General features: G+C 43.3%; 3 protein-coding genes and 1 non-coding gene across 5 annotated transcripts; 3 read left to right on the top strand and 1 right to left on the bottom strand.

Annotated features, from left to right (window-relative positions):
- Positions 1-3: 3 nt before the first annotated feature.
- pabir2 (PABIR family member 2) lies at positions 4-5965 on the top strand. Its single transcript, XM_058062848.1, has 11 exons — positions 4-721; positions 809-993; positions 1123-1201; positions 1268-1321; positions 1520-1563; positions 2208-2262; positions 2556-2657; positions 2921-3006; positions 3831-3895; positions 4131-4227; positions 4450-5965. The coding sequence occupies exons 2-11, from the start codon at positions 869-871 to the stop codon at positions 4589-4591; spliced, it is 849 nt and encodes a 282-aa protein (XP_057918831.1). The 5' UTR covers positions 4-721; positions 809-868; the 3' UTR covers positions 4592-5965.
- On the top strand, positions 2375-2476 carry LOC131110778 (small nucleolar RNA U109). The gene has a single exon (XR_009121037.1). It is a non-coding gene; the product is annotated as a small nucleolar RNA U109 (small nucleolar RNA).
- Positions 5966-6650: 685 nt separating the features above from the next.
- mospd1 (motile sperm domain containing 1) lies at positions 6651-10536 on the bottom strand. Its single transcript, XM_058062850.1, has 7 exons — positions 10516-10536; positions 9458-9595; positions 8394-8686; positions 8241-8316; positions 7735-7967; positions 7273-7434; positions 6651-7182 (listed from the first exon to the last, which is right to left on the bottom strand). Exons 3-7 carry the CDS (start codon positions 8545-8547, stop codon positions 7151-7153), a joined length of 657 nt encoding a protein of 218 aa, XP_057918833.1. The 5' UTR covers positions 8548-8686; positions 9458-9595; positions 10516-10536; the 3' UTR covers positions 6651-7150.
- Positions 10537-10557: 21 nt separating this feature from the next.
- On the top strand, positions 10558-23295 carry ints6l (integrator complex subunit 6 like). 2 transcript variants are annotated; one of them, XM_058062840.1, is made up of 18 exons: positions 10558-10997; positions 11119-11196; positions 14508-14657; positions 15156-15245; positions 15318-15501; positions 15604-15732; positions 16950-17110; positions 17525-17677; positions 17803-17935; positions 18060-18154; positions 18245-18355; positions 18658-18873; positions 18951-19077; positions 19197-19339; positions 20234-20468; positions 20532-20912; positions 21061-21154; positions 21245-23295. In XM_058062840.1, the coding sequence occupies exons 1-18, from the start codon at positions 10887-10889 to the stop codon at positions 21345-21347; spliced, it is 2694 nt and encodes an 897-aa protein (XP_057918823.1). In that variant the 5' UTR covers positions 10558-10886; the 3' UTR covers positions 21348-23295. The 2 variants fall into 2 exon arrangements, with proteins under 2 accessions (XP_057918823.1, XP_057918824.1); XM_058062841.1 differs by having other exon boundaries at positions 10948-10997; positions 14512-14657.
- Positions 23296-23859: the final 564 nt, after the last annotated feature.

The following is a 23859-nucleotide window of genomic DNA, read 5'->3' as shown; positions in this document are numbered from 1 at the left end:
TGATTGGCCAGTTGGGATGTTCTAAAAGGGGCGTGAAGTTGACTATTAGCAACTGGCTTCTGTGATGCCATACCTCTGGAGAGCCAATGCAGTATTGGCGGCGACCCGCACAAACGGAATAACGCGACTCCACGTCGCATTTTTACGCCATAGATAACTTAGTTTGATTCATTGAGACGTTTTTGATGTCCCTCTGACTGACATCAGTGTATCAAAAGAACAGTGACCCGGCTCTCTGGACCTGGCTAACATAGCTAGCTAGCCTGTTTTGCTAGGCTACTAGCAGTCGTTGAATCGGCTAGGCTAAACCCAACATTAGCAAAGGTTTGTTCCGCGCGCGGTGTCACAACGACTGAATTTAAAACTACATTTGACTCGAAGTTTCATTCTGTATTTGGTCATCAAGTGGAAAACGTAGCCACTGTGAGCTACTTTACCGCGCTAGTTATCTATTATAAAAGTCAGCAGTCACGCTCTCCCAACTATCTGCTTGCGAGTTGGTGGGCTTTGTGCTGTGTTTAGCCATCGCATGCTAGCTATCCCTTACGAAAGTTGATGGTGATCCCACACAAACGTTACGGATAACGTTAAACTGGACTCGTCGTCGATGGCCTGACAAGTGTTGTAAGGAACTGCGGAGACGACGGTGTTTATTTTATTAAGCAACGCTAAGTTCCCTCAACTGCAGAGGTTGCACGTCGGGCGGGCCTCGTTGATTGCGGTGGGTCTGGAGCTAATTTCTTCTTCATTAGCTGCTTAACACGATTAATTCTTTGTCCTCAAATGTGTCAATTTGTCACCTTCACAGAGCAAACATGTAACAGCCTCGGTTGGATTCCAAGAAGAATACCAGCGTCAACTTGGAAGCATGCACAATTCCGGAGTCCTGCAGCAAGAAAAGATGGAGCTGGACCTGGACAGCCCATCTTCCTTAGTTCAGAGCGATGGACAGCTGAGGAGATCCAACAGTGCACCCATGATTAATGGCCTCAGGTTCCAGTGTTTCATATTTACCATTACACTGGAACTTGAATTGACTTTGTCCAGCTGTTGAATGTTTCAGTATTTTACTGTTCTCTGACAAGGAGCGAGTCATGTGCTAAGACAAGTTTGTCATTGCAGTGATAACTCCCAAGTGTTCCAGAGAGAGGTCTTGCGAAGCCGCAGAAATAGCACAACGGTCGTCAACAGGCCCAATATGGTAGAAAACATGATAAAAGCAACTTAGGTTATTCAGTTGTGAATGTTTCCACTCTTACTCTTCCAGGTTCCTTCCTCGCCTATCCGGGTTCCCAGCACCAGACTTCATCAGATCAAACAAGTAAGAACGCTGCGTCCATGTTTGATAAGGCTCAGGGCACAGCAGACCGTTTCATACGCATGCAAAGTAACGTTTTGGAGTTAACAGGGCCGTCGATCTCGCTGTGATGATCGATTGGTAGTATCAGACTCCGACAGACGTGTTAGCAGCAAGGAAGTAACTGAATAAGAATCACCAATATGTTGTGTGTTCTCACAGGAAGAGGGTGTCGATGTGATGAACAGAGAAACTGCACATGAGCGGTAAGCACTGTGAGGATGCCGTGTACTTTGGAAGCTCAAAACTTGAACAGTTTCAATTTTGACTTGAACCCAACAATTTGTGCAAGAGGAAGTAGTCCGGTCCAGGGTCAAACTGGTATCGTCATAAAACCTTTGACAGTCGATAACATGCTTACCTGTTAGATTTGAAGTGAACTACTTCTGATGTTGGATGAACAAAATTCTGTTATTTTCAGGCAAAGTCGCATGGCGCACAGCCTTTTAATCAAGATTGGATGCAAATTTGGTAGAATTTCAACCACAGACTACGAAGCCCATCAGAATCTTTCACGGGTGAAGCCTCATAAATCTTAAGAGGCTTTCCTTCAAATTTTGTTTGAACACTTCTGAGTTTTGGTGCGGCGGTGAAAAGCAACATTAGCGACATCTGGTGGAAGAGTGAAGTAAAAGCAATCTGTCACATTAAGTAGCTTTCAGTTAGTGCCAAATTAACCAGTCAAACCAGTGCCAGCCATCAATCTGTCGTATGAAGCTTTCTGATGTTATTGACTGAACGATACAAGCACATTTTTATTCCCAACTATTCCCAACTGTGGCTTGGCGGGGATGTGGTTTTCATCGATGTGGGTGTATTGAAAAAAAACCTTTTTTTTGTGCGCGCACAGGGAAGTGCAAGCTGCTATGCAAATAAGCCAGTCCTGGGAGGAAAGTCTGAGTCTGGTAAGCTGGAAGCTTTAGTTCATCACATTACTTGTGTTTTGTCAGCCCTGCTGTACTTCCTCACGGCATGTTTTGGCCTCTGAAAATTGCTGCCCCTCTCTTTCTAGAGAGTTGGCGTGAACAAACATGCTAGAAAAATGTGTTAGTTTGGAGTTAACAGGGCCACCAGTCTTTCAAGTTCAGACTGAGTTGGTAGTATAATACTCCTACATTTGTTGTTGGTACTATTGTTACCGCATTAGTGTGTACGATGACCAGTTTGTTCAGTCCTTTATTGTTTTTCTTTTGTTTAGAGCGACAATGATTTGGAAAAATCTGCGTCATCATCCCCTAAGCGCATCGACTTTGTGCCCGTGTCCCCAGCACCATCCCCAACCAGAGGAATAGGGAAAAAGGTACATGTGAACCTGGACTCTATATCGGTATTTAAAAATGATCACCCAACCCTAGCTTACAATCTATTGAATAAAGATGTAATGTATATATTGAACAGCACAGCAGAAGACATTGAAGTCAGTTGTTGTGTTAAATCTCGGAGGCTTTAATGCACCATGGACCAGAGTGTAGAAACACAGCCTTGTAGAGTGGGAGCAAACACACGACTGTCGTTTTATTGTAAACATGTCTTCTCATCTTCTCTTTTCCTCTCTGGGAGCAGCAGTGTTTCTCTCCGTCTCTACAAATCCTCGTGAGCAGCAATGGCCTCACTCCCAGTCCTATACCGAGTCCAACGCGGCGCTTTGGGTGAGTCTTGGACTGATTACACTTGCAGGGGTGTCAAACTTGTGCCATCGCTCATTTTAGTACATAGAGCCAACAGCACTAGCCCGACCCCGACGGAGATCAATCCATCCAACTATTTTCTATGCTGCTTATCCTCACTAGGGTCACCGTTATGCTGGAGCCTATCCCAGCCGTCTCTGGGCGAGAGGCATTGTACACCCTGGTCTGGTCACCAGCCAATAGCAGGGCACTTCTGTTCCAATGCACAATTTCAAAGCACATTTTTTCCCCACGATTACTCGAAAATGTTTCAGTAGAATACGCAATTACTAAAATTCAGTTGTTGCACCCCTAGTTTTAATGAACCTGGTTTGAGGGAAGGAGCTCAACTAAATTGCCTACTGACACTCATAACTTTGTTATTGAGATGCATTCTGGCATATTGTGTTTGTCATATAAATAAAGAAAAACCTGAAGTGGATATTGTCACCTATTACACACAAAAACCTCACTTTTTGTTCTGTAAAACACAATCATTAAACACATTTGTTATAGAACGTAAACAAATGAACAGCATTCACATGGTGCGTTCTGTGTAATTCTTAATGCGAAAGTACAAGTTGCTGCATTTCAGTATGCTTGGAAATCCCAGAAAACACACACTGCAAGCATGTGACTTCAACTTTAAATCACATGGTGTCTTTGAATGCAAAACGTGTTATGCAAATATAATTTTAGGTATGTGTGGCATCTTTTAAACTTGAGTTACATTTTCTGGTCATTTGGAGCCATTTGACATTGTACTGTGAAATGAATAATACATTTTTTACATTTTTCCCCCTTAGCCGTCGGAGCCAGAGTCCTATCAACTGCATCCGAGCTAGCATACTTGGACCTATAAAGCGCAAAGGTGAGCTCCTTCATTCAGATTACATAATTGGCCATGAGTGGTGATTTTCAAAAAAAAAAATTCAGTCTGGACGGGTGAAACCGAACGTGTCATAAGAAATGTCACCTTATTTAACACCAGAACATGAAGTTATTGACTTGGGTTTTGGTTTTTTGGTCGGCACAAATGAGACACGGTAATAAATATGCTAAACGTCTTTGAGAGACAAGATTCTGATATGTCTTTGACTTTGCAGGTGAGATGGAGATAGAGAGTCAGCCAAAAAGGCTCTTTCAGGGCACCACCACCATGTTGTCCTCAGATGTCTCCAACCTGTCTGATCTGGGCTCCTGGTAAGTCCTTTCCATAAAGTCAGAACCTGCAAAACAACATTAAAAGGTCTCACTAGTAGGCATGGGCCTGTGCCCGGGTTCAGGGTATACCACGGTATGGAAAATAGTAGTATACTTGTGTTCAGGAACTATTCACTGCAGTACTTTTCACCTGGTTGACCCGCCAGCATCTCCACGGAAGCAAATGTGTGCACTTTTACTGAAATGAACGCTTTCATGCAGTCACTCTCCAGATGGATTGCTGGACGGCAGCCTGAGCAGCGTCTGCTCCTCCACAGACTCCCCGGGCAAAATGGAGGGAGTGTCCCCCTCGTCGTCCAGCAACTCTCCCTTCGCCTCCCTCCAGGATTTGTCTCCAAAGTGAGACCGCTATGGCAACACAATCTTTTTCTTTTTCACCCCGTACTTTTTTTAGAGCCGCCACATCAGCGCTGCCTAGAAGAATCCATGTGTGCTTTATAATGCCTGGTGGCTTGATCTTGCGGTCATGCAGTTTGTCAGGAAGTCAAAGCCATGACTGAATTGTTGTGTGGAGGTAAATCTAGTGAGTAGAGTTGTGTAGGCGCGGGGGTAAGTCGAATGAACCTGGGAAAGACGGAGGATGCTGAGCACAAGCTGCTAGTCTTTGGATGGTGCTTGGCTTCACACTGGCATTTATTCTCCAACTAGCTGTCATCCACGCGTCCTCTCAGATGAGACATGAAGCACTGGATGAAAAAAAGTATCTGGATAGGTGTATGTGTCCCCTTCTTTGTGCTGGAACCTTTTTGTCCATTATGTTTTATATGTACAGTCTGCAGATTTTGTAAGAAAAGATTTAACTTATTGTTTCTCCAATTTTTGCTTTTATGTACATAATTCCTCTTGTGTGTAGAAGTTTGAGTGCTGAGGTGAATGAGGCCAGGGATACATGGGAAATCTTACTGTCCTACTCAGATTTTTCCCATCATAGGGTTGAAACTGTGGTGTTTTTGTTTTAAGTGGCTTGTGTTTGCCTCCCATGTCATATTTCCTGTAGGAGCAGTGGATTTCATAGTTTTTAGTGTTTAACGCTAAAGACGTCTGGATTGTTGTACAGTTTTCCTGCCCTTTTTTTTGTCTTGAAGAAAAATTATTTATGGTTTAAAAAATCTATAAATATATATACACATATATTTCATATATATATGAAATACAATGGAGGTAAGGTTCTATCTCCAGTAGACGTGAACGTATGTGTTGTCATTGTAATCAGACTGCAGTCATATGCAGCTAAAATCCAAATGACACCATTTCTGTTATGAAAGGCTGCTGTTCCTGCTGTGGTTGTTGTTGCACAGGGTACCCGTTTCTTGTTTTGTTTTCTTGTTCAGCCTGTGTTAAGTCTTAAGTGGGGAAGTTTATTAAAACAAGAAAAGGTCAAAACAGTATGTCGAGGTTAAGCCTGTACTGTGATTTTTGCACCTGCATTTGTTCAACTGTCCTTGTAGCCTCCGTGGACAAACAAGGATGTGATTGTAATCCTTTTTAAGGGGTTGTGCCCCTTTTTACTATGAAGAAAAGCTTGTTTGCAGTTATATAACTGAATGTTTTTATCCCCCCCCCCCCTTCCCCTAAATTAGAACACAGAAAAACTGCGTGCTTGTCAATGCAAGACATTTTTCCAGGGCATGATGATTTAGTGACTTTCAGTGTCAACCTGAGCTTTTGCTTTTTCGCTCATATCAAACAAAGACTAAATAAATTATTTCTTTATGAATGTTGTTTGCGCAAACCTCACTGACAGGCTTCAAGTTGTTGAAATTTAACAAATCGTGGATCCTCGCAGATACGTGGGGTTGTGAACGCTTTTTCATCCAAATATTTTTGTGGGAAACCTACCATGTGGTAGTCTTCTCCATAAATTAGGTCGTTCATTGGTAGAAAAGCCATTTCATTTACCTTGCATGACATAGCTTGGTTTGCATTGACTCGGCTTGATGTACTCCTACCCGCATATCACAAACCAACAGGAGTCCAAATACTTCACTCACGGTGCAACACAAGGGGAGCTGTACCACACAGACTCTAGGGCGCAGGTGGGCAAACTACGGCCCGGGGACCACATACGGCCTGCCCGTTCTTTCCAAAGTATTTCATTTACACTCAAGACGTGAGTCAAAGTTTGCCCACCCCTGCTCTAGGAGCATCAAAATAAACTGTCATGCATGCAAAACAATATTTTACTCATAACACACACTTAGTTCCCCAGCATGCCTGTGGGTTGTACCTAGTATAAAATAGTAAAATATATTTGGCATGTATGTGGGAATGTGTTTTTCATACCCGCATAGTCCTTGTGTTTTGTCACATCAGTAGTTTTAATGACCTATTGGTTCCTGCTCTAGCTTCAAAAGATATTTTTCCAAGTGTCTTAAATACTCAAGTGAAGGAAATCTACTGTATACCATGATGTGCTGACTCTTTATTACATGTTTGAAGTATAACAGTACAACAATTTTTGACCAAAAGGTCTTTTTACATCACTGCTGAAAAAAGGCATTCAAACAGGTACCGATACATGCAGATAACTGCATTTAGTCTTTAATCTACACTAACATCATTCAAAACATTAATGTGGTGTTTACGCGCGATTGCAAGAAGAAAATTGGTATGGCTTTATTTACACGTAGGGTGCATGTTCCTTCACTCATGCAGACTTCAGTTTCATAGCAACAGTAAGCAATGAGGCCATTGGCAGCCATCATGCTTCACAGGTCCTTGCAGTCACTCCACTGGAGACACTGGTTGCATCAATGTGTCAGACAAACGTGGTTGTGGGGGTGGTGGGGAGAAACACTTGTGTTTCAGGAGTGAAGGCATATTGGGAGTTCGACTCCCTCCTGTGGCCCGTAGATACGAAGAAACAGCGGTGGTTTGTGACCTTGTCTGATTTTCTTTCCCTTCATGTGCGTAGAATGACCATCGTGAGAAGTCCTAAAATGCAAGATATACACAAGATGTCATTCTCCCACCTTTGCATAGGAGTCCAAACCAATCTGTCCCAAAAAAAAGTGTTGAACACACCAAGAACATAAGCAGCTACAAGTTTCTTGTTAACACTTAAGTGGAGGTAGACAGGCACAGTAGATTCTTGCTCTCCCAGGGTTGGGAGCATCAGGGCGGCCACACACACCAGCCCCAGCAGCACCGTCAACAGACTGGGTCCTCCTGCCACCGGGCGGCTCTCTGCAGCACACACACCCATCAGCATATAACACACATACCCTAAATTCTATGACCCATTAAGGATTGTATGGATGGCGATTCATACAAGATAATAGTTTGATTCAATTTAAGGCCGGGCTCTTTGGACACCGACAACTGCATTATAAAGGCAGATTTGTGTAATATGTAAACCCTTGTGAGGATAAGCGGTTGAAAATTTATGAAAATGTCTTGACAACATAGGGATAGGGCGAACTGTCCCGTAAGCCAGCATTTGTCTCCATCTAGTGGCATACGACAAGTAGCATCCAGTCGTCCTACCTGTTTGAAAAACGGTCTGTTCAAAGAACTCGCTGTCTGCCAGCTGCTCTTTGACCCTGCGTTCATCATCTTGTGAGCGTGGGCTGCTCGGCTCCTGCGAGGCCGAGGGACGGAGCGTGGCCATGACCTCTTTGCGACCCAAAGCTTTCCGCTGACTCTGCTCCGACACCTGCAGGCGGAACTTGTCGTACACGCCATAATGGCACGGCCGCACGTCTCTGTGTCGGATTACTCTGCAACACGGCAGATAGACAGTGTAAACCACACATTGCTTTTTTTATTATTAATGTCAGACGTATTCATTTAGGAATGTTTAATATTGTACAATGGAACCCGTTTATGTCGACGCCCCTCGAACTGGCTGACATCAACATAAACAGGTTCCACTGTAGTTCTGTAGGAGCAGTTTGCAGTGGTGTGTATAGATAATCTGAAAATGACGAGGAGCAGTTCTCAGTTGTACCACAAGTCCATAAATATTCCACCAATGTCAGTTCAGCACTCACATGTCCACGCAACACTGTGGTTTGACAGCTCCGGTGGCGTCCACCACAGTGTACTTGTTTGGCGCTGTACACAGCACTTGAAGAAAAGGAAAGACAACTTAATAGAGAGGATTTGTTTACAAGTTCCGTCCACGTGCGGTTTTGCCCACTGACCTTTGAACTTGAGGGCGAACTCATAGGGGTTGTAGAGGGTGAGCACCTGCTTGTGAGACGTCTGCTCATCGGCGTAGAAGACGAGCTCAGTGGGGAACACAAACACGGGAAGGTTTCCTTCCACCAGCTCAGGCTGTCGATGCTGCTGCTGCATTGGCCCCCGCTGAGCTCTCCTCCTCCCCCCGTCCAATATCTGCCTCCCCCCTCCCCCCCTTCCTTCCTGCGCTCCACACGCTCTCAGCACCGTCAACGTCCCTTTAGACGACAGCACCTGTGGCTTCTATGGCATGGTACTGTCAAGACACAAGTGGACAGATCACATTTTCTGTTTATGTTGTGTACATAGCCTACTCCTGTACTGTACACTTCTTATTTTCTCAATATCTCATGCTATACGTAGCCTATTTTTGTTATACTTACAATAAAATGTATGGCAAGACCACAAAATCAGGTATTTATGTGCACTGAACAAATACCAAGGAGGTAGATGATTATAATAGGACTAAATTTACTTTAAAATAACCTGCGCCCCACCAGTTGAGAACAATTGGTCATGTGTTTACATATTCTGAAGCAGTGGACTATAGTGATGTTGCAACACTATGTTCTCCATTAACACACACACACACATTTTATTAACCATGTTAATGTTAACCAAACTACTGCAAAGCCGAGTTACACTGTATTCTATGATCATTTAATACCGTGCTGTTAGCTTGCTAAAGTGCATAGTAATGATATGCTAGTGTCAACATAGACAAGAAGCCTTTATGCTAATGTGGTAGCTGTGAATTTAAACAGGTTCTTTTACGAACACCATGTTTACAGACACCCACAATCAATCGCTTATCATGCCCAACTGCTTTTCAATCCACTGACATTATAGTTCAAGTGTGTTATATTGTCATTATATCGTAGCTAACTGGCTAGCATGCTTGGTTAACCAAAATGCTAGCAGAGAGCTTGTGTAAATTGTCCACGCGCTGTGTCATACCATACCACAAAATACTTTCTATTCGTTTTGTTGTCTAAAAACAAAACACAACACGACATAGATACTTCACCTTTCGCTGTCAATGTCACCAGTCGGGCTACTGCTGTCCCGATCCCACCCTGTTGTTGTTGCTGTTTCTCTTGCCTTTTTTTCCCCCTTTGTCAATAAGAGGCTGCAGCAGACTGCGCGGTGCATGCTGGGACGACTGCTGACTCAAGAACGTGGACGACGTCAGCTACACGACTTTATATCAATCGCGATCAATCATGTCATTATGATCATGTTTACAAGTACATTCCGAACAAGTATTCGCAGTTGGGACGAATATGATGTGCAACAATTAAGATTGTTGAGTGCTTTTGGTCACTGTTTTAATGCAGATGTAGATGTGCAGAGCATGACAGGCTAGCATTCATTTTGTATTTGTTTCTTACTTATGTTTGCATAGTGTCATTAAAAAGCAACATACGGTGTACTGTATATATACAGAGACACTTTTCTGAGACCCTTATTTTTATCAGTGGAAGAAGATGTAACGCCCAGAGCTTTTATTGTGAAGCCCAGAAGTATGTTTGACGGATGTAATGTGGACCGGTGAGCCCAGGCTGGCTCTCTGAATCGGAGCAAGCCCACCACTGCCACCAATGTAACCGAGGGTATTTTGACGTTGAGAAAGCTCAACGTGGAGGAAGGGCGACAACCATACACTCGGGACCCACTTCCTTGTCATCCAGTTTCACCGTTCCACATTTACTTCAGTCAAGATGAGAACACACTTCCTGCTTTCAAAATAAAAGCACCTTGAGTTGCTCTGTTATGAACGAAATAAAGGTCTCAGAAAGTCATCATAGTACCATAGTCATGAAGTAATCTTAACACGACAGCATACAGGAAACAACTACATTGTGTATTTTGTAAATATTTTTGTTATGATGTTCAAATCTATTGTATATATTTATACACATATATACAATCCATGAGGGCTTTGAAGAAATTAAATGAGAGCCAATAGTTGTTTTGTAATAGTGGTAATAGTTTCATAACAGTAGGATGTAATAAAAGGGGAAAAACTGAAAACTACATTTCATGTACAAAGTATATGTTTCAGCATTCTTGCCCTATACTTACGAATTACTGGCTCGATAGACGTCATCAACATGCACGTTCACACGAACCACAACGTCGACCTCGTTGCTGCTTGTTTATATAGATTCTACATTGAAAGGGCGTGTCCATTGCACGCCCATGGAGCCAATGGCGTTACAGAGGAGGGAAGGGGCGTTCCCTTTGCTCGGGAGCAGAAGTTGAAGAGCGCGAGCCGAGACAGAGCACTGGAAAGGCGGATAGAGGGAGGGCAGAGGCAACGGCCCTCTTCTGGAGGGGGGGGGCTTATTCTAACAAATATATACACACATGTGTGAACTGCTTGGCCGTACTATAGGTCATATGTGGCTAACAGTTAATTTAGAAAAGCATACAAGAGCGGCTTTCCATTTAAAATGCCTATTTTAGTTTTCCTGTTAGACACGTCCGCCTCTATGAATCAGCGCACTTATTTGGGTACGACGTATCTGGACATTGCTAAAGGCGCGGTTGAGGTCTTTATGAAGGTAACGAATGCTTTTACCCCGACTTTTTTCCAGCAAGTGTTCACCTTTGGTGCTCTTAGGGTTCCTTGGGCGAAATCGGTCGAAATTAATATATGTTGTTTTGGTTTTCCTTTTTTGACAGCTGCGTGCCCGAGACCCGGCTAGTAGAGGCGACAGGTACATGCTAGTTACATTCGATGAGCCACCATACGGAGTGAAGGTAATTAGCAACTGATACAATTGTTACATTTGCCAGCCCAACTTGTTTTTCTGTAAGTGGGGCTTTATTGTCCGTCTGCTGTGTTGCCAGCTGTCGTTGGCTTCCCCGCAGCAAAAGAGCGGCAATTTATTTGTTGGCGCTATCCGCAGAAGCAGGGCAGCACTGCCTCCTCACATCCAGCGGACATTTTGCTTTTGTGTAGAGAAAACTCTCGGGCGTTGAGATGGAGGCGTAGAAATATATTAGCTACCGTGACGTCATCTTTTCCTCGCTGTTCACTGTGCCGATTGGTCGATGAGCCTGCCTGTCATATTTAGCCCCGCCCATTACCATATTCGCGCATTACCATTGGCCAAACCTGAGCTGAAAGTTGATAAACCTCCTTCATGAGATGTGTGAGTGCGATGGAACAAAATATGATGATTATTTTTCATGCCTATCCTGCGAGCATTGTGTTTGAACACATAATCACAATCACCCCCTCCCTAACGCTATCTCTCTCACACGCCCACGCATCCTTATGTTATATTTATGTGTATATTTTTAGGGACTCATCTTTGTTGACATTGTATTAAAATGAACATCCGGTTGTCTCCCTATCCATTTACCCTTAGCTCACAGTTGAATTAAATATAAGGTTTGAATAAATATAGCAATAAATGCCTCCATACACACTGGCATTACACTGACATTGATGCAACCCGTGACACACTACAATAATTCCACAGCCCTCATGTCATCTGTTGACTTGTTTTATAACCTGCCACCTGACTCAATGCCAGGTGAATTTTCATCCTATTTGTATCGCACCAGTCCAAAGGAGGATTGACGTTAAACATGTTAAAATTCAAATAACACAAAAATATTGGATCACAACTTATCACTTATCAGTGCTGTCTTATATTACAGCACCCTGTAATATATACATTATTATGACTTGTGACTACTGAGTTGATGTGCAGGTTCAATAAATTCAACCAAGTGCGTATGAAGTGGTTATTACATATTTGTAATAGCTACTCGATTGTGTTTACTTGTGATGCTTGAAAGCAAGACTTTGGCTGCACCTTTACAATAGATTCAGCTTTCTTGCCGCTACACAAGCCACAAGGTCACTTCCTTATGGCTTGAATGAATACAAAAAGCCTTTATGGAAACATTTACTGTGTGAAGCTAAGCTGCAGTGCCTGACTGTGGACGTACTCCACAGTCTCCACTTTGCTGCAGTCGCCCAGTTTGTTATTGTGTCTCATTCTGAATGTGTTCAATGCGTTGTGGTTTTCGGAGGGAGAGCTGAGCTGAGATGTTAAGTACATAAAAAAAGCCGCTGTAAGTGCTTTGACCTTCCAGCAATGCCATAACATCGAGCGCAGGGGTGTCAGACTCAACCCGTGGAGGACACTACCGGTTCTCTTTCCAGCCGGTCACTCAAGCAGGTGATTTTAATGATTAACCCTCCTTTGGTTTGAGGGAAGGAGCTCGTCAATTAGATCACCTGCTGGAGAAACTGGTTGGAAAGAAAACCTGCAGTGCTTCGGCCCTCTGTCGACACATGTGGGTGTCATTGTTTACTACAACATCAGCACTAAAAGAATTGCATTAGATGAGATGATTATTAGAGCTGTCCATCATAATGTATTTTCATTCATAACAAATTAGACACCCCTTTTATATAAGGTGATATAGGTCACAATAGCGCAACACTGTTATGATTAAAGCAGACATTTTATCTTTTTTTTCTACAGCAAAGCATTTCTATGAAGTGGTGCTTTTTGTAACATACCTCGATATTACTGCATCCCTGTGCTATCTTCTCATCTTGTTCTCTCATTTTTAGGTCGTATACGTGTCAGCTGTTGAGTTAAGACTTAAGAAATGTCTACTATTTCTGCATTCACTTTCTTGCTTTTAAGTGCATAGTTACAAATAGCTGCAAATAGCTGCAGCCAAACAACTTTGCATCTCACAACACACAACCGTGGTGCATTCAAAGACCATAACATTATCAGACAAAAACATTGGAAAATGTTGCAGCTTTATTAAACAGTGGAACTGTACATGTATGCTGTACATTTTGCCTGTATTATCACGTATGTATAAACTATAACCGGCTTGTGGTGAGTGTATATTTACTGCGGGAAAAATGGCCTATTTTTGGAGGAGAAATGACCAAAATGTTTGAAATTAGTTTTAAACGAGGTGGAATTAAGACCCGTTAATGCTGTTGATATGATTGACATTTGGCTCCTTGTTGTGATCAGTTATTTTGAGCATTTTTATCTGATCAGCATTGCAGGTCATCTTAGTATAAGATGTGCTTGATATTTACTCATTACATTCATCAATAGTGTAAATACAGTCTTACATTTCTTAATAATCCAAGATTCAACATTTGTTTTTCCTCCTGTCTGTGTGTTGTGTGTGTTGTGTGTGTTGTGTGTGTGTGTGTGTGTGTGTGTGTGTGTGTGTGCTTGCTTTGTGTATGAAGGATTATGCTGGAAGGACAAGGTTTTACTGCATGGGATGCTCTGATTGTGCAGTTACACCGGCAATAAATTGTTGATGGAGAAGGATAGAGTGGTGGGTGGGTAAATGGGTTGGATGGTTAAAAAAAAGGAAAATAATCTGTAGTCTGAATTATTGAGTGCAATCTAGGCTTTATACTTATGCCTATGACAAAGCATGTATATACTGGAGTGTACTGCGTGTCTGGGTTAGTTCTCTGTTTGGCTCAGCAGCCGAGCGCTGTGGCTTGAGTGACCTAATATTATATGTGCAACAGCAATGAGATTCCACCCACATTCTGGTTTTGGCCTGCTAATCCATAATTCTAGCCTGTCACAATGTTCTAAGAAAACGCATTGATACAGACGCTTGAAGCGCTCTTCTGCCCCTCCCTTTGGACACGGCTAGCGGTAAGCTTGCAGGTCATCCTTAGATTAAGCATGAAGCTGCAGCACTAAAGTACTTGACCTCAGTGGAGGAAAGTCTAAGAGCAGTTCCACACCCACATCCTCTCCTGTGGGACTCCTCACAGAGAACAGGCAGCAGTGGGAGGTGTATTTTTGGACACTCTTATAGAAAATGAGAGTCTTCTGCATGGATCGAGCTGTTTTCTATTACAGTCATTCTTCACGAAGATGCAGAATGTCATTTTATTTGACCAAGGTGTTGTTTTTGCCCTTGAGTCATTCTGCCGTTAAGGCTTTGTTCACTTTTTTCTCGTGTTTGGGATGAAATGATATATATATATTCTCCTGTAGCTCTTGTGCTCTGCTGCTGTGTTCAACCTGACACGGTGTATCTTTCAGGCAGGCTGGAAGGAGAACCACGCCACCTTCATGTGTGAGCTGAAGAACCTGCAAGCGTCCGGACTGACGACATTAGGCCACGCTCTTCGCACAGCCTTTGACCTGCTTAACCTCAACCGCCTCGTCTCGGGCATTGACAATTATGGACAGGTACAGTAGGTGGCGCCACTGTCGTTTTCAGCTGCTTTGTTACTTTCTGAGAAAAATGTACCTTTTTCCAAGTCATTGTATTCTCAAGGCACTGAGTCAATGATAAGAGAGTGGATAGGACTACTGTAGTTACAGTAGATAGACTCCATAGGACTCATATCTAGTCTTTGAGCATGAACTAATAAAGCCTGCTCAGATGAGAGGCAAAACATCTTCAAAGACCGGATTAATTCAATGCCCCGAAAGTGCGGTTACTTATAACTTATTTCTTATATTTGCATTTTTTATTAACATTTTTAATTATTTCTTACAAATATTTTATTCATTGTTAATTCTGATTTTATTTATATTATTAGATATTATATTATTATTACAATCCATCAATGTATTTTCTATACTTCTTATTCTCACTCAGGTAGCGGGTATGCTGGAGCCTATCCTAGCAGACTAGTTGAGTCTTTTGTCTCTAATTGTTCATGATTGCTGTTTTCTCTGCAGGGGCGTAACCCTTTCTTCCTTGAGCCATCAGTGATCATCACAATCACGGATGGCAACAAACTAACGCACAGCTCGGGGGTCCCAGATGAGGTGAGAGATCAAACATGTTTGCATTGGTCTCCATAAAGCCAGCTGCTGATATAACATCCACGTTTATTGCAGCTGCACCTGCCTCTAAACTCCCCTCTGGCTGGCAGCGAGCTGACCAAAGAACCCTTCCGCTGGGACCAGAGGTTGTTTGCGCTGGTGCTTCGGCTCCCGGGAGCGGCCACGGCAGACAACGAACAGCTCGGTAGCGTCCCCACCGATGAGTCTGCCATCACCCAAATGTGTGAAGTCACAGGAGGTTTGCCAATCTCGCCGAAATACGCTGCTGTAGTATTTACAGTAGATGCTTCCAGTCTGGACTTTTTCTGTGTTTTATTCTTTATTCTTGTTTTATTTTCAGGGCGCTCATACTGCGTGAGAACTCAGAGAATGCTCAACCAGTGTCTGGAGTCTCTAGTTCAAAAAGTTCAAAGTGGTGTCGTCATTAATTTTGAGAAAACGGGCCCAGATCCTCCTCTTGTCGGGGAAGGTGAGTTACCACGTGCAGTAGAACCCTGCTTCTCGCGGCCAGCGAATGGCGAACAAATGCCACTAATTGATATTCTCATAGATATGTCTATTTTGCACACACAGCTTTCAACGTTCCTGTAAAATACTGCTTGTTTGACATTTCTGTCACCTTTTATTTAGTGAAAGATTCATCAATGATATGGCCCCATTTTGGTACATTTCTGAATATAAAATTATTTTTTAAGAGCTAAGCTAAGGTTTTGATGAAAACTGAGATGATCAATTTTGTGATTTTGTGTGTTAAAAATACTCCTGAGCAGTCCATGAACAAGTACTCCAAGAAGCAGGGTTAGTATCGCCTGACCACTTGATCAAAACGGATTGGTCTAGAGTTGCTCCTAAATGTAGTTAAGAAGTGACATCATCATGCCAAAAAGTAAATCCATGGATAAAAGATGGTCACTCCATTTCTAAGCTTTTCACCGTCTCTAGAACTGCATCATTACCAGCACACAGAAACCAATTCTGTCAAAAATATGCTGGGGTGTGGTGAAAAGAAACCCCAAGAACTGTTAAAAAAAAATGGAGGGGGGGGGGGCTCTTGATTGTGGTGGACTTCATGGCCATGGTCCAAGAAAAACCCATTGCTCTCACAGAGGGACATAAAGCTTGAATGAAGTTTGCCAGAGAGAATCTTAAATCCGGGGAAGAGTTGAGTTTTCCCAGCTGACCCTGGGAGACGGGCTGCTGGCCAACCAATGGCAGGGCACGTACAGACAAACAGCCATTCACGTGGACTATTTAGTCATTGATCTAACGTCAATGTTTTTGGAAGGTTGGACCAAACTGGACGGAGATGCCCAGGTCTTCCCGATCTCCGGACTGTGTGGCCAACATGCTAACCACTCGACCACTGTGCTGCCCACAATAACATTAAAAAGTCTACTGTTGTTCCTGGGTCTTCTAACATGACAATGACCAACAATCAGAGTTGGACCAGACGGTTTTGAAGGAAAACAAAATGAAGGTTCTCCGTGCTCAGAGGCTAAGCAATTTGGATGATCTTGAAAAATGTGCCAGTCCTCAGGAGATATGTAAAAAAAAAAAGCTGTGGGAACTTTGTATTTTCTTGTTATATGAAATGAGGAATGTTCCACAAGCCTCCATTTTTATTGACATGAACAACTGATTAGTATGCCATCTTTTCAGTCAATAATGTCCCGTCCTGTTTTGTAGAAAACTCCGAGTCAAGTCGATCCATGTCATCCTTCAACCCGCAGTTGTGGCACAGCTGCCACAAACTCATCTACGTGCGGCCCAACCCAAAAACAGGGGTACCAGTCGGGCATTGGCCCATACCAGAGTCCTTCTGGCCGGACCAGAACTCTCCTACGCTGGTAAGCAGAGAAATTAGGCTGCTTTTTGTTTCTTATTCCGGAATTTGTCTGCTGATCTCCCATCTGCCAAGAACTAATTGCTAATTGATTTACAGCTCATTTAATTAAATGTGCAACTCTGGTATCTCTCTGTTGAGCAGGGGCCCGTATGGAAGAGTTATAGTTTCAAAACCACTAAAATTGTCCGTCATATTGTGACTCCGATGTGCACGGCCACTATGTGGAAATATGTCCTGTGTTATTCCTTGCTGGTAGAACTGGGCTTCAATGTTAATTATTAATCTAAACTGATTGCCGATTTGTTTATACAGCCCCTATATTGGATTGCGTTGTGTGCAGGAGTAACTGTAAATTATTATTGTACCTGAACTCAACACAAAAACATCTACTTTTGTTAATGTGTCCCCCTCCCAGCCCCCTCGGACTGCCCATCCGGTGGTACGATTCTCCTGTGTGGACTGCGAGCCCATGGTGATAGACAAGCTTCCATTCGACAAATACGAACTGGAGCCTTCTCCTCTCACCCAGTACATTCTGGAAAGGAAGTCTCCACACATGTGCTGGCAGGTAAATATTCACAACACATACCGATCATACCCGCTTGGTTGTGCGTGATTGGACACATAAATACCTGCTGACTCAATGATGCTCCACTTGATATGAAACAAAACGTAGCGTTCTTCATTCTTCAGGTGTTTGTCAGCAGCAGCGGGAAGCAAAATGACCTGGGACAGCCTTTTGGTTACCTGAAAGCCAGCACGACTCTCACGTGTGTCAACCTCTTTGTCATGCCTTACAACTACCCCGTGCTCCTCCCACTCCTCGGTGAGACACCTTTTCATGTTAAATGGGTTTGAATGATGTCTGCAGTGGACTAGTCACGGTGTGAAGCCATGATGTGGCTGTAAGTGATGCTGCTCGTCACACACGTTCACCGCTCTTGTTTCAGATGACTTGTTCAAAGTGCACAAACTAAAACCAAACCTCAAGTGGCGACAAGCCTTTGAGATGTACCTGAAGACCATGCCTCCGTACTACCTCTTAGTAAGTCACTGTCACTTCTCCTACGGCCTTTTGTCAACAATTCATGCATGCAGGTGCACTGAAAATCTTCTTCTCGCTATCTTTTGACAGCCTTTAAAAAAGGCCCTGAGGATGATGGGGGCACCTAATTTAATCGGTGACAGCATGGACTGTGGTCTGAGTTACAGCGTCATCTCCTATTTGAAGAAGCTCAGCCAGCAGGTAAACACACGACTCATTCATTCATTCATTCAATTTCTACCGCTTATCCTCACAAGGGTTAACCTATTTACTGTAAATAAATGTTCATCTACTCAGCTAACAAATGAATTCAAACAGTATTTATCACATCACATGTTTGAGAAAAAGCATCCCACATTAGAACGTGTTAAAAATGACCTATGTAGTGTGTAGCACATGCGACCTAAAATGAGTTTGTACCCTCGAGAACGTTCTTGGTAAATACTAAGCAGCAAAGAGAGTAGTAGGGTTATAAAATGGTGTCTTTTCTCTCATTCATCGAGGCAAAGATAGAGTCTGAGCGATTAATAGTTTCTGTGGGGAAGAAGGCCCCCCAGGAAACCGGCATAAGGGTGAAGAACCACTCCAGCTCGCTGTCACTGGCCCACCGGCGAGACTTCAAACAGCTTCTACAGGGAATCACTGGAGAGGTTCCACTTCGCATGGTGGACATCAACGTCAAGGAGTTTGCAGGTTTCCAGATCGCCCTCCTCAACAAGGTGGGTGGAGGACAGTCAGGACATTTCCTAAGACGTGCCAGACTCGTGCTGAATAACCGGAGACGTTCCGTTGACAGGATGTGAAGCCTCAAGGTTATCGAAATGCATACGACATCCCAAGACGGAACCTTTTGGATCAGCTCACTCGAATGCGCTCCAACTTACTGAGGACGTCACAAAAACTAATCAGAGGGCAAGATGAAGGTATTTATTTGTCACCTCCTGGTGTGGAAATAATCCACTTTGTAAATGACAGCCCACGTTTAAGTTCAGTGGTTTAATTCCAGTGTGTCGCTGCTGACACTATGTCCTTTGCTTGTTAGATTACCTGCACAGTATCCCCGTGGCTCAGATGGGAAACTACCAGGAGTACCTGAAGATGATGCCATCTCCTCTGAGAGAGATCGACCCGGATCAACCTAAGCGTCTGCACACATTTGGGAATCCTTTCAAGCAGGATAAGAAGGTAGTAATAGAATGTAGCAGCTCTTTGATACAGCCTAGCGAGGACGTTTTCATCTGTGTCAGTTTGTCTGCAACTTCCTGTATACGCTTTTTCATATAGCAACCTAGGTTGTGTTTCCTTCCAAAGCATGCTTCCAGTACATTTATGACAGTCCACGCAAGTTAATGATAACAAGGAAGTGTGGACCAAGTGGACCAAACTGCACATTCATCAGGAATTCTAACCTGGAAGATCATGTTACAGTAATCTTTCTTTTATTGCGGTTCATTTTAAATGCGGTTAAGTGACTCTCCATCATGGTAATGGTAATGGTAATGGTAATGGTAATGGTAATGGTAATGGTAATGGTAATGGTAATGGTTTTATTTCATTTGAACATGCATCAGATTCCAATTGAGTGCATCCCATAATCAGTTCCCAGTTCCACATGTCCAAAAGGAGTAGGAAGAAGCAAAGCTTAGTAAATCCTACCCCTCCATCTGGTCAGTCACTGTTACATTTGTTCACTTCCTGCCTTTCTAATATAATTAAAGTTTTGGGGTTTATTTTATTTTATTTATTGTCACATACTGAAGTACGAGGTGAAAATGTTTTTCTAGTGAACGCAAACAAAAACGTTTTTTTCTAGGATTATTAGAGCCCTCTAGACATGAAATAGCACCCCTATAGTCACCTATACACTTATATTACCTAAAATTGTGAACAAAATAACAGAAAATAAGCCATTTAAATCATAAATAAGACTCATGTTGATGTGTGTTGCTGTAAATATGTTCTGATGGTGTGCACAGGAAATGACATCGGCGGTGTAGAGTCGAGTATTAGCTCGGTGTGGGATCCGGTTGACAGTAGCCCGTGGCCCTACTTTTACTTTGAAATGTTTCTGTTCCCCAGGGAATGATGATCGATGAGGCCGATGAGTTCGTCGTGGGCCCTCAAAACAAGAAAAGGGGAAACTCGGGCGATTCCAATGCCGGTGCCACTCTGAAGAGAAGGCGGAGCATGTCACCGTTACTACGGCGACCCCAGACTCCACCTGTCAGTACCAACCACATTCTTATTGGAAAGAGTCCTGCTGCGGTTCAAGGGCAACAGAACCCCCCAAAGGTGATACCAGCACAGCACAAAGGTAAGGTGCTTGGTTTCTAAATGACCTCCTGCTGAGATGATGACTCTTTTTTTATCCGTGCAGGAACGGACGGCAATGTGGCGGTCATCGAGAGTAATGGTGATGGCGTTCCTGGGCTGGAAACAGGAGACAAATGGCCCGGTGAGATGGACTTGATAGCAGGGTGCCAATCATCCCTCAACCTGGAGGCCAAGGCCACCCCGGGAGCAATGGATCGCGAGGAGGACACCAAAATGAACGAGGAGAAAGCGCTAGTCGAAGATGGTCAAGAGGAGCAGCCACTCGAGGAGAGATACAACTGTGAAGGTTTGAGTCCACAGAGCCAGACAGAGAGCACGGACGCTGACCCCGCTGTGCTGGAGACCATCTTCATACCACCGTTAGACGGCACTCAAGCAGAGCTGAGGACGCGAGTCATCAAGGAGGTCCGCAAACCTGGAAGAAGTGAGTAAGAACTAGCCAATCTTGCATTGCAAAAAACAACCTAAACGCTAAATCACGTGGACGCCCACTTTGACAGGATGGCATCTTTACATAAAATAGATTGACTTTGCTTACTTCCTGTTTCACTTTGCTTTCTTGTCTTGTTCAGACATAGAGGCAATACTGGGACTCCTGCAGCAGGTGAAAGGACCGGTAAACGTCCAGCGTTACTTCATCCAACACGCCATCAAAGAGGCCTCCAGGTAAGAAACAGTGACGATTAAAGCAGGCGTTTGCAACCGCCCATCGTGACTTGTGTACCACTGAGGAGCATCCGTGTCGATCTCTTGCAGGTTCAAGAAGCGGGTCCTGATCCAGCAGTTAGAGCTCACCCTTGCCCAGTTGGACGAGAAGCACGGCGCACCGTCGCAACTTCACAATGATCCCGGCAGTTAGTTTCACCACGTCCAAGCTACGAAACGGGGGGACGTCGTTTGAGCTGTGTGCCAAGAAAAAAAGACAAAAGGTACTTCTACCACAGCGGTCCACGCGCTGTTACATCACATCCTGTTGGAGGCTTATCTGCAGAACACATCCATTGGGGACGAGTAGATGGACTTTATACATAATCCTCTTCACACCGACAGATGACATTCACAATCCGCACTCCGCCAGTCAGACAATAAGCCATAAAACATCTTTAAACGGCAGCACAGATCTTTCTTCAGCGGGTCTGGGAGGTGTTTGTAAAGGCTCAAACCGTAACTGCCATGACTCGAGCACTGTCTTTTCACAATAAGTGTCCATATTGTGGAAGCAATATACACGGTAGCTAGCGTCGTGGTCAGGATTGTTGGCGCCCTTGAATTTCAAGCACATTTTATGCTCATGAGTTGCTCTTGACGTGCAAATAGAAAAGACGTGAAGAAGTCAACCCATAAAACCTGCATGATGGTGGTGTCATTCAGGCTATTTCCACATCTGCTGCCACACTTTATTTTAGCTCACTATGGAACTGTCAGTGAGATTTGGGTCAGGCTTGTTTAAACTTGTTAAAGGTCTTCATAGTGGAACAACACCAGCACTACTACTACTGTACACCCCCAGATAAGCTGCTATCTTTAGGTGATGCTTTCACTGTTCGTCATGGGACAACCTCCACCATTTCATCCAAAAAACAAAGTATTCATTGTTTTAATAGTTTCATTTTATTACAAACTAAGTCAACAGTGCGGCCATGTTGTTTCCTTCATGATCACACTGCAGATTTGATCTTGTGAGAGATACTTTCTAGGCCGTAGTTATAAATTATTTAATTACAGACAATTATTTTAGATATATAATATTTATGGGAGATATTCATTCATTTTCTACCGCTTATCCTCATGAGGGTCGCGGGGGTGCTGGAGCCTATCCCAGCTGTCTTCGGGCCAGCCAATCACAGGGCACATATAGACAAACAACTATTCACACTCATTCATACCTATGGACAATTTGGAGTGGCTAATTAACCTAGCATGTTTTTGGAATCGAACCCGGGTCTCCTAGCTGTGAGGCCTGCACGCTAACCACTTGAATACCGTGCAGCCTATATATAGGAGACATGAAAAGCAAAATACAAATCTTTCGGTCACGTTGGATTTTTTTTTAATGTCATGCAGCAGGACCTGCTCCTTGTAGAGGAGAGCAATACATCCATTCATGTTCGAATCCCCCCCAAAACGCTTTGAATAAATTCAAAGGCACCAACCGTTCTGACATGACTGTAATAAAACATTTCTTAAGAATACCTTCAAAATTCATCTTTAGGTGATTAGAAAAGGCGTGATGTGAATCCGATATATCCCGAATGTCACAGTTGTGTTGACATGCTGCAAACAAATCCCATGCAATGGTGGTAATGTGTTGGTGACAGGATGAGACACACACGGGTGGCCATCTTTACAGCAATAGAAGACTTTCTTACTGTGGTGCAGCTGCAAGTGTCCATGGTCAACACATTTTACACTTGGACTCTTTTAAGGGGAGTTTAAGCAGATGTGCGGTCATTTCCAGCAACTTGACCGTAACCAGAACCACTGAGCTGAGAATCACGTCTCCCAGTTGAGTAAAAAAAATCCCGAAAAGTATGCCAAGGCACACACACACACACACACACACACACACACACAATGTGTCCATTGACTGGTAGTGTCACCGGTTGATTGGAAGGAATCTGCTGCATTGACGCCTTTGTTTTCATGACCAATGTACACTACTGTTTCATGTTCATAAGGAAGACTGATTATTTTTCTCTATTTGTTCATTTCAGAGCAAGACAAATATTTTGAAAGTCAATTTTGTAAACTTAGAATTTTATTGAATTTTTGTAACAAAACAAATAAACCACCTGTAAAAGGGTAAATCTACTGTTTCCTATACGTGTGAGCATAAAACTGTCCCTCTGTGATGTCACATAGGGGCGGACTTTCTTATATGGTTCATGGTTAGGCAGCGGAGTGGGCATGCCCAGTGACAGGCCGTTGGTGGAATCAATTAAAACAGGCACCTGTAATAGGTGTGGATTCTGCAAAATCTAAAGTTTTCTGTGCGGGTTATTGTGTGTAGCAGCTCTTTAGGAGACCACAACTCAATACAAAGGGTGAAAAATTAGCACAATAGGGCCCCTTTAAGTTTCTCTGCTGACACCTGGTGGCCAACGGTCGCAACACAGTTCATTTACATGACATAATTTAACAGCCTTGAAGTCTGTCACGTCTTTTCATCACATTTGATTATTATAGTAGTAATTTATTTTAATAACTAAATGAAATGTAAACATCGGGGTAAAATCAGGTTGCTTTTAAATCAATTATAAATAAATTAAATCATATACTGTATTTTCCGGACTATAAGTAGCACTTTTTTTCGTAGGTTGGCTGTTCCTGCGGCTTATAGTCCAGAAAATGCGGTATAAAAATGTCAACAA

This window comes from Doryrhamphus excisus, chromosome 23 (genome assembly GCF_030265055.1).
Source record: "Doryrhamphus excisus isolate RoL2022-K1 chromosome 23, RoL_Dexc_1.0, whole genome shotgun sequence".
In the NCBI taxonomy this organism is placed as follows: domain Eukaryota; kingdom Metazoa; phylum Chordata; class Actinopteri; order Syngnathiformes; family Syngnathidae; genus Doryrhamphus; species Doryrhamphus excisus.
Note: the sequence above shows the minus strand (reverse complement) of the source record. Positions and strands in the feature narration are given on the sequence as shown.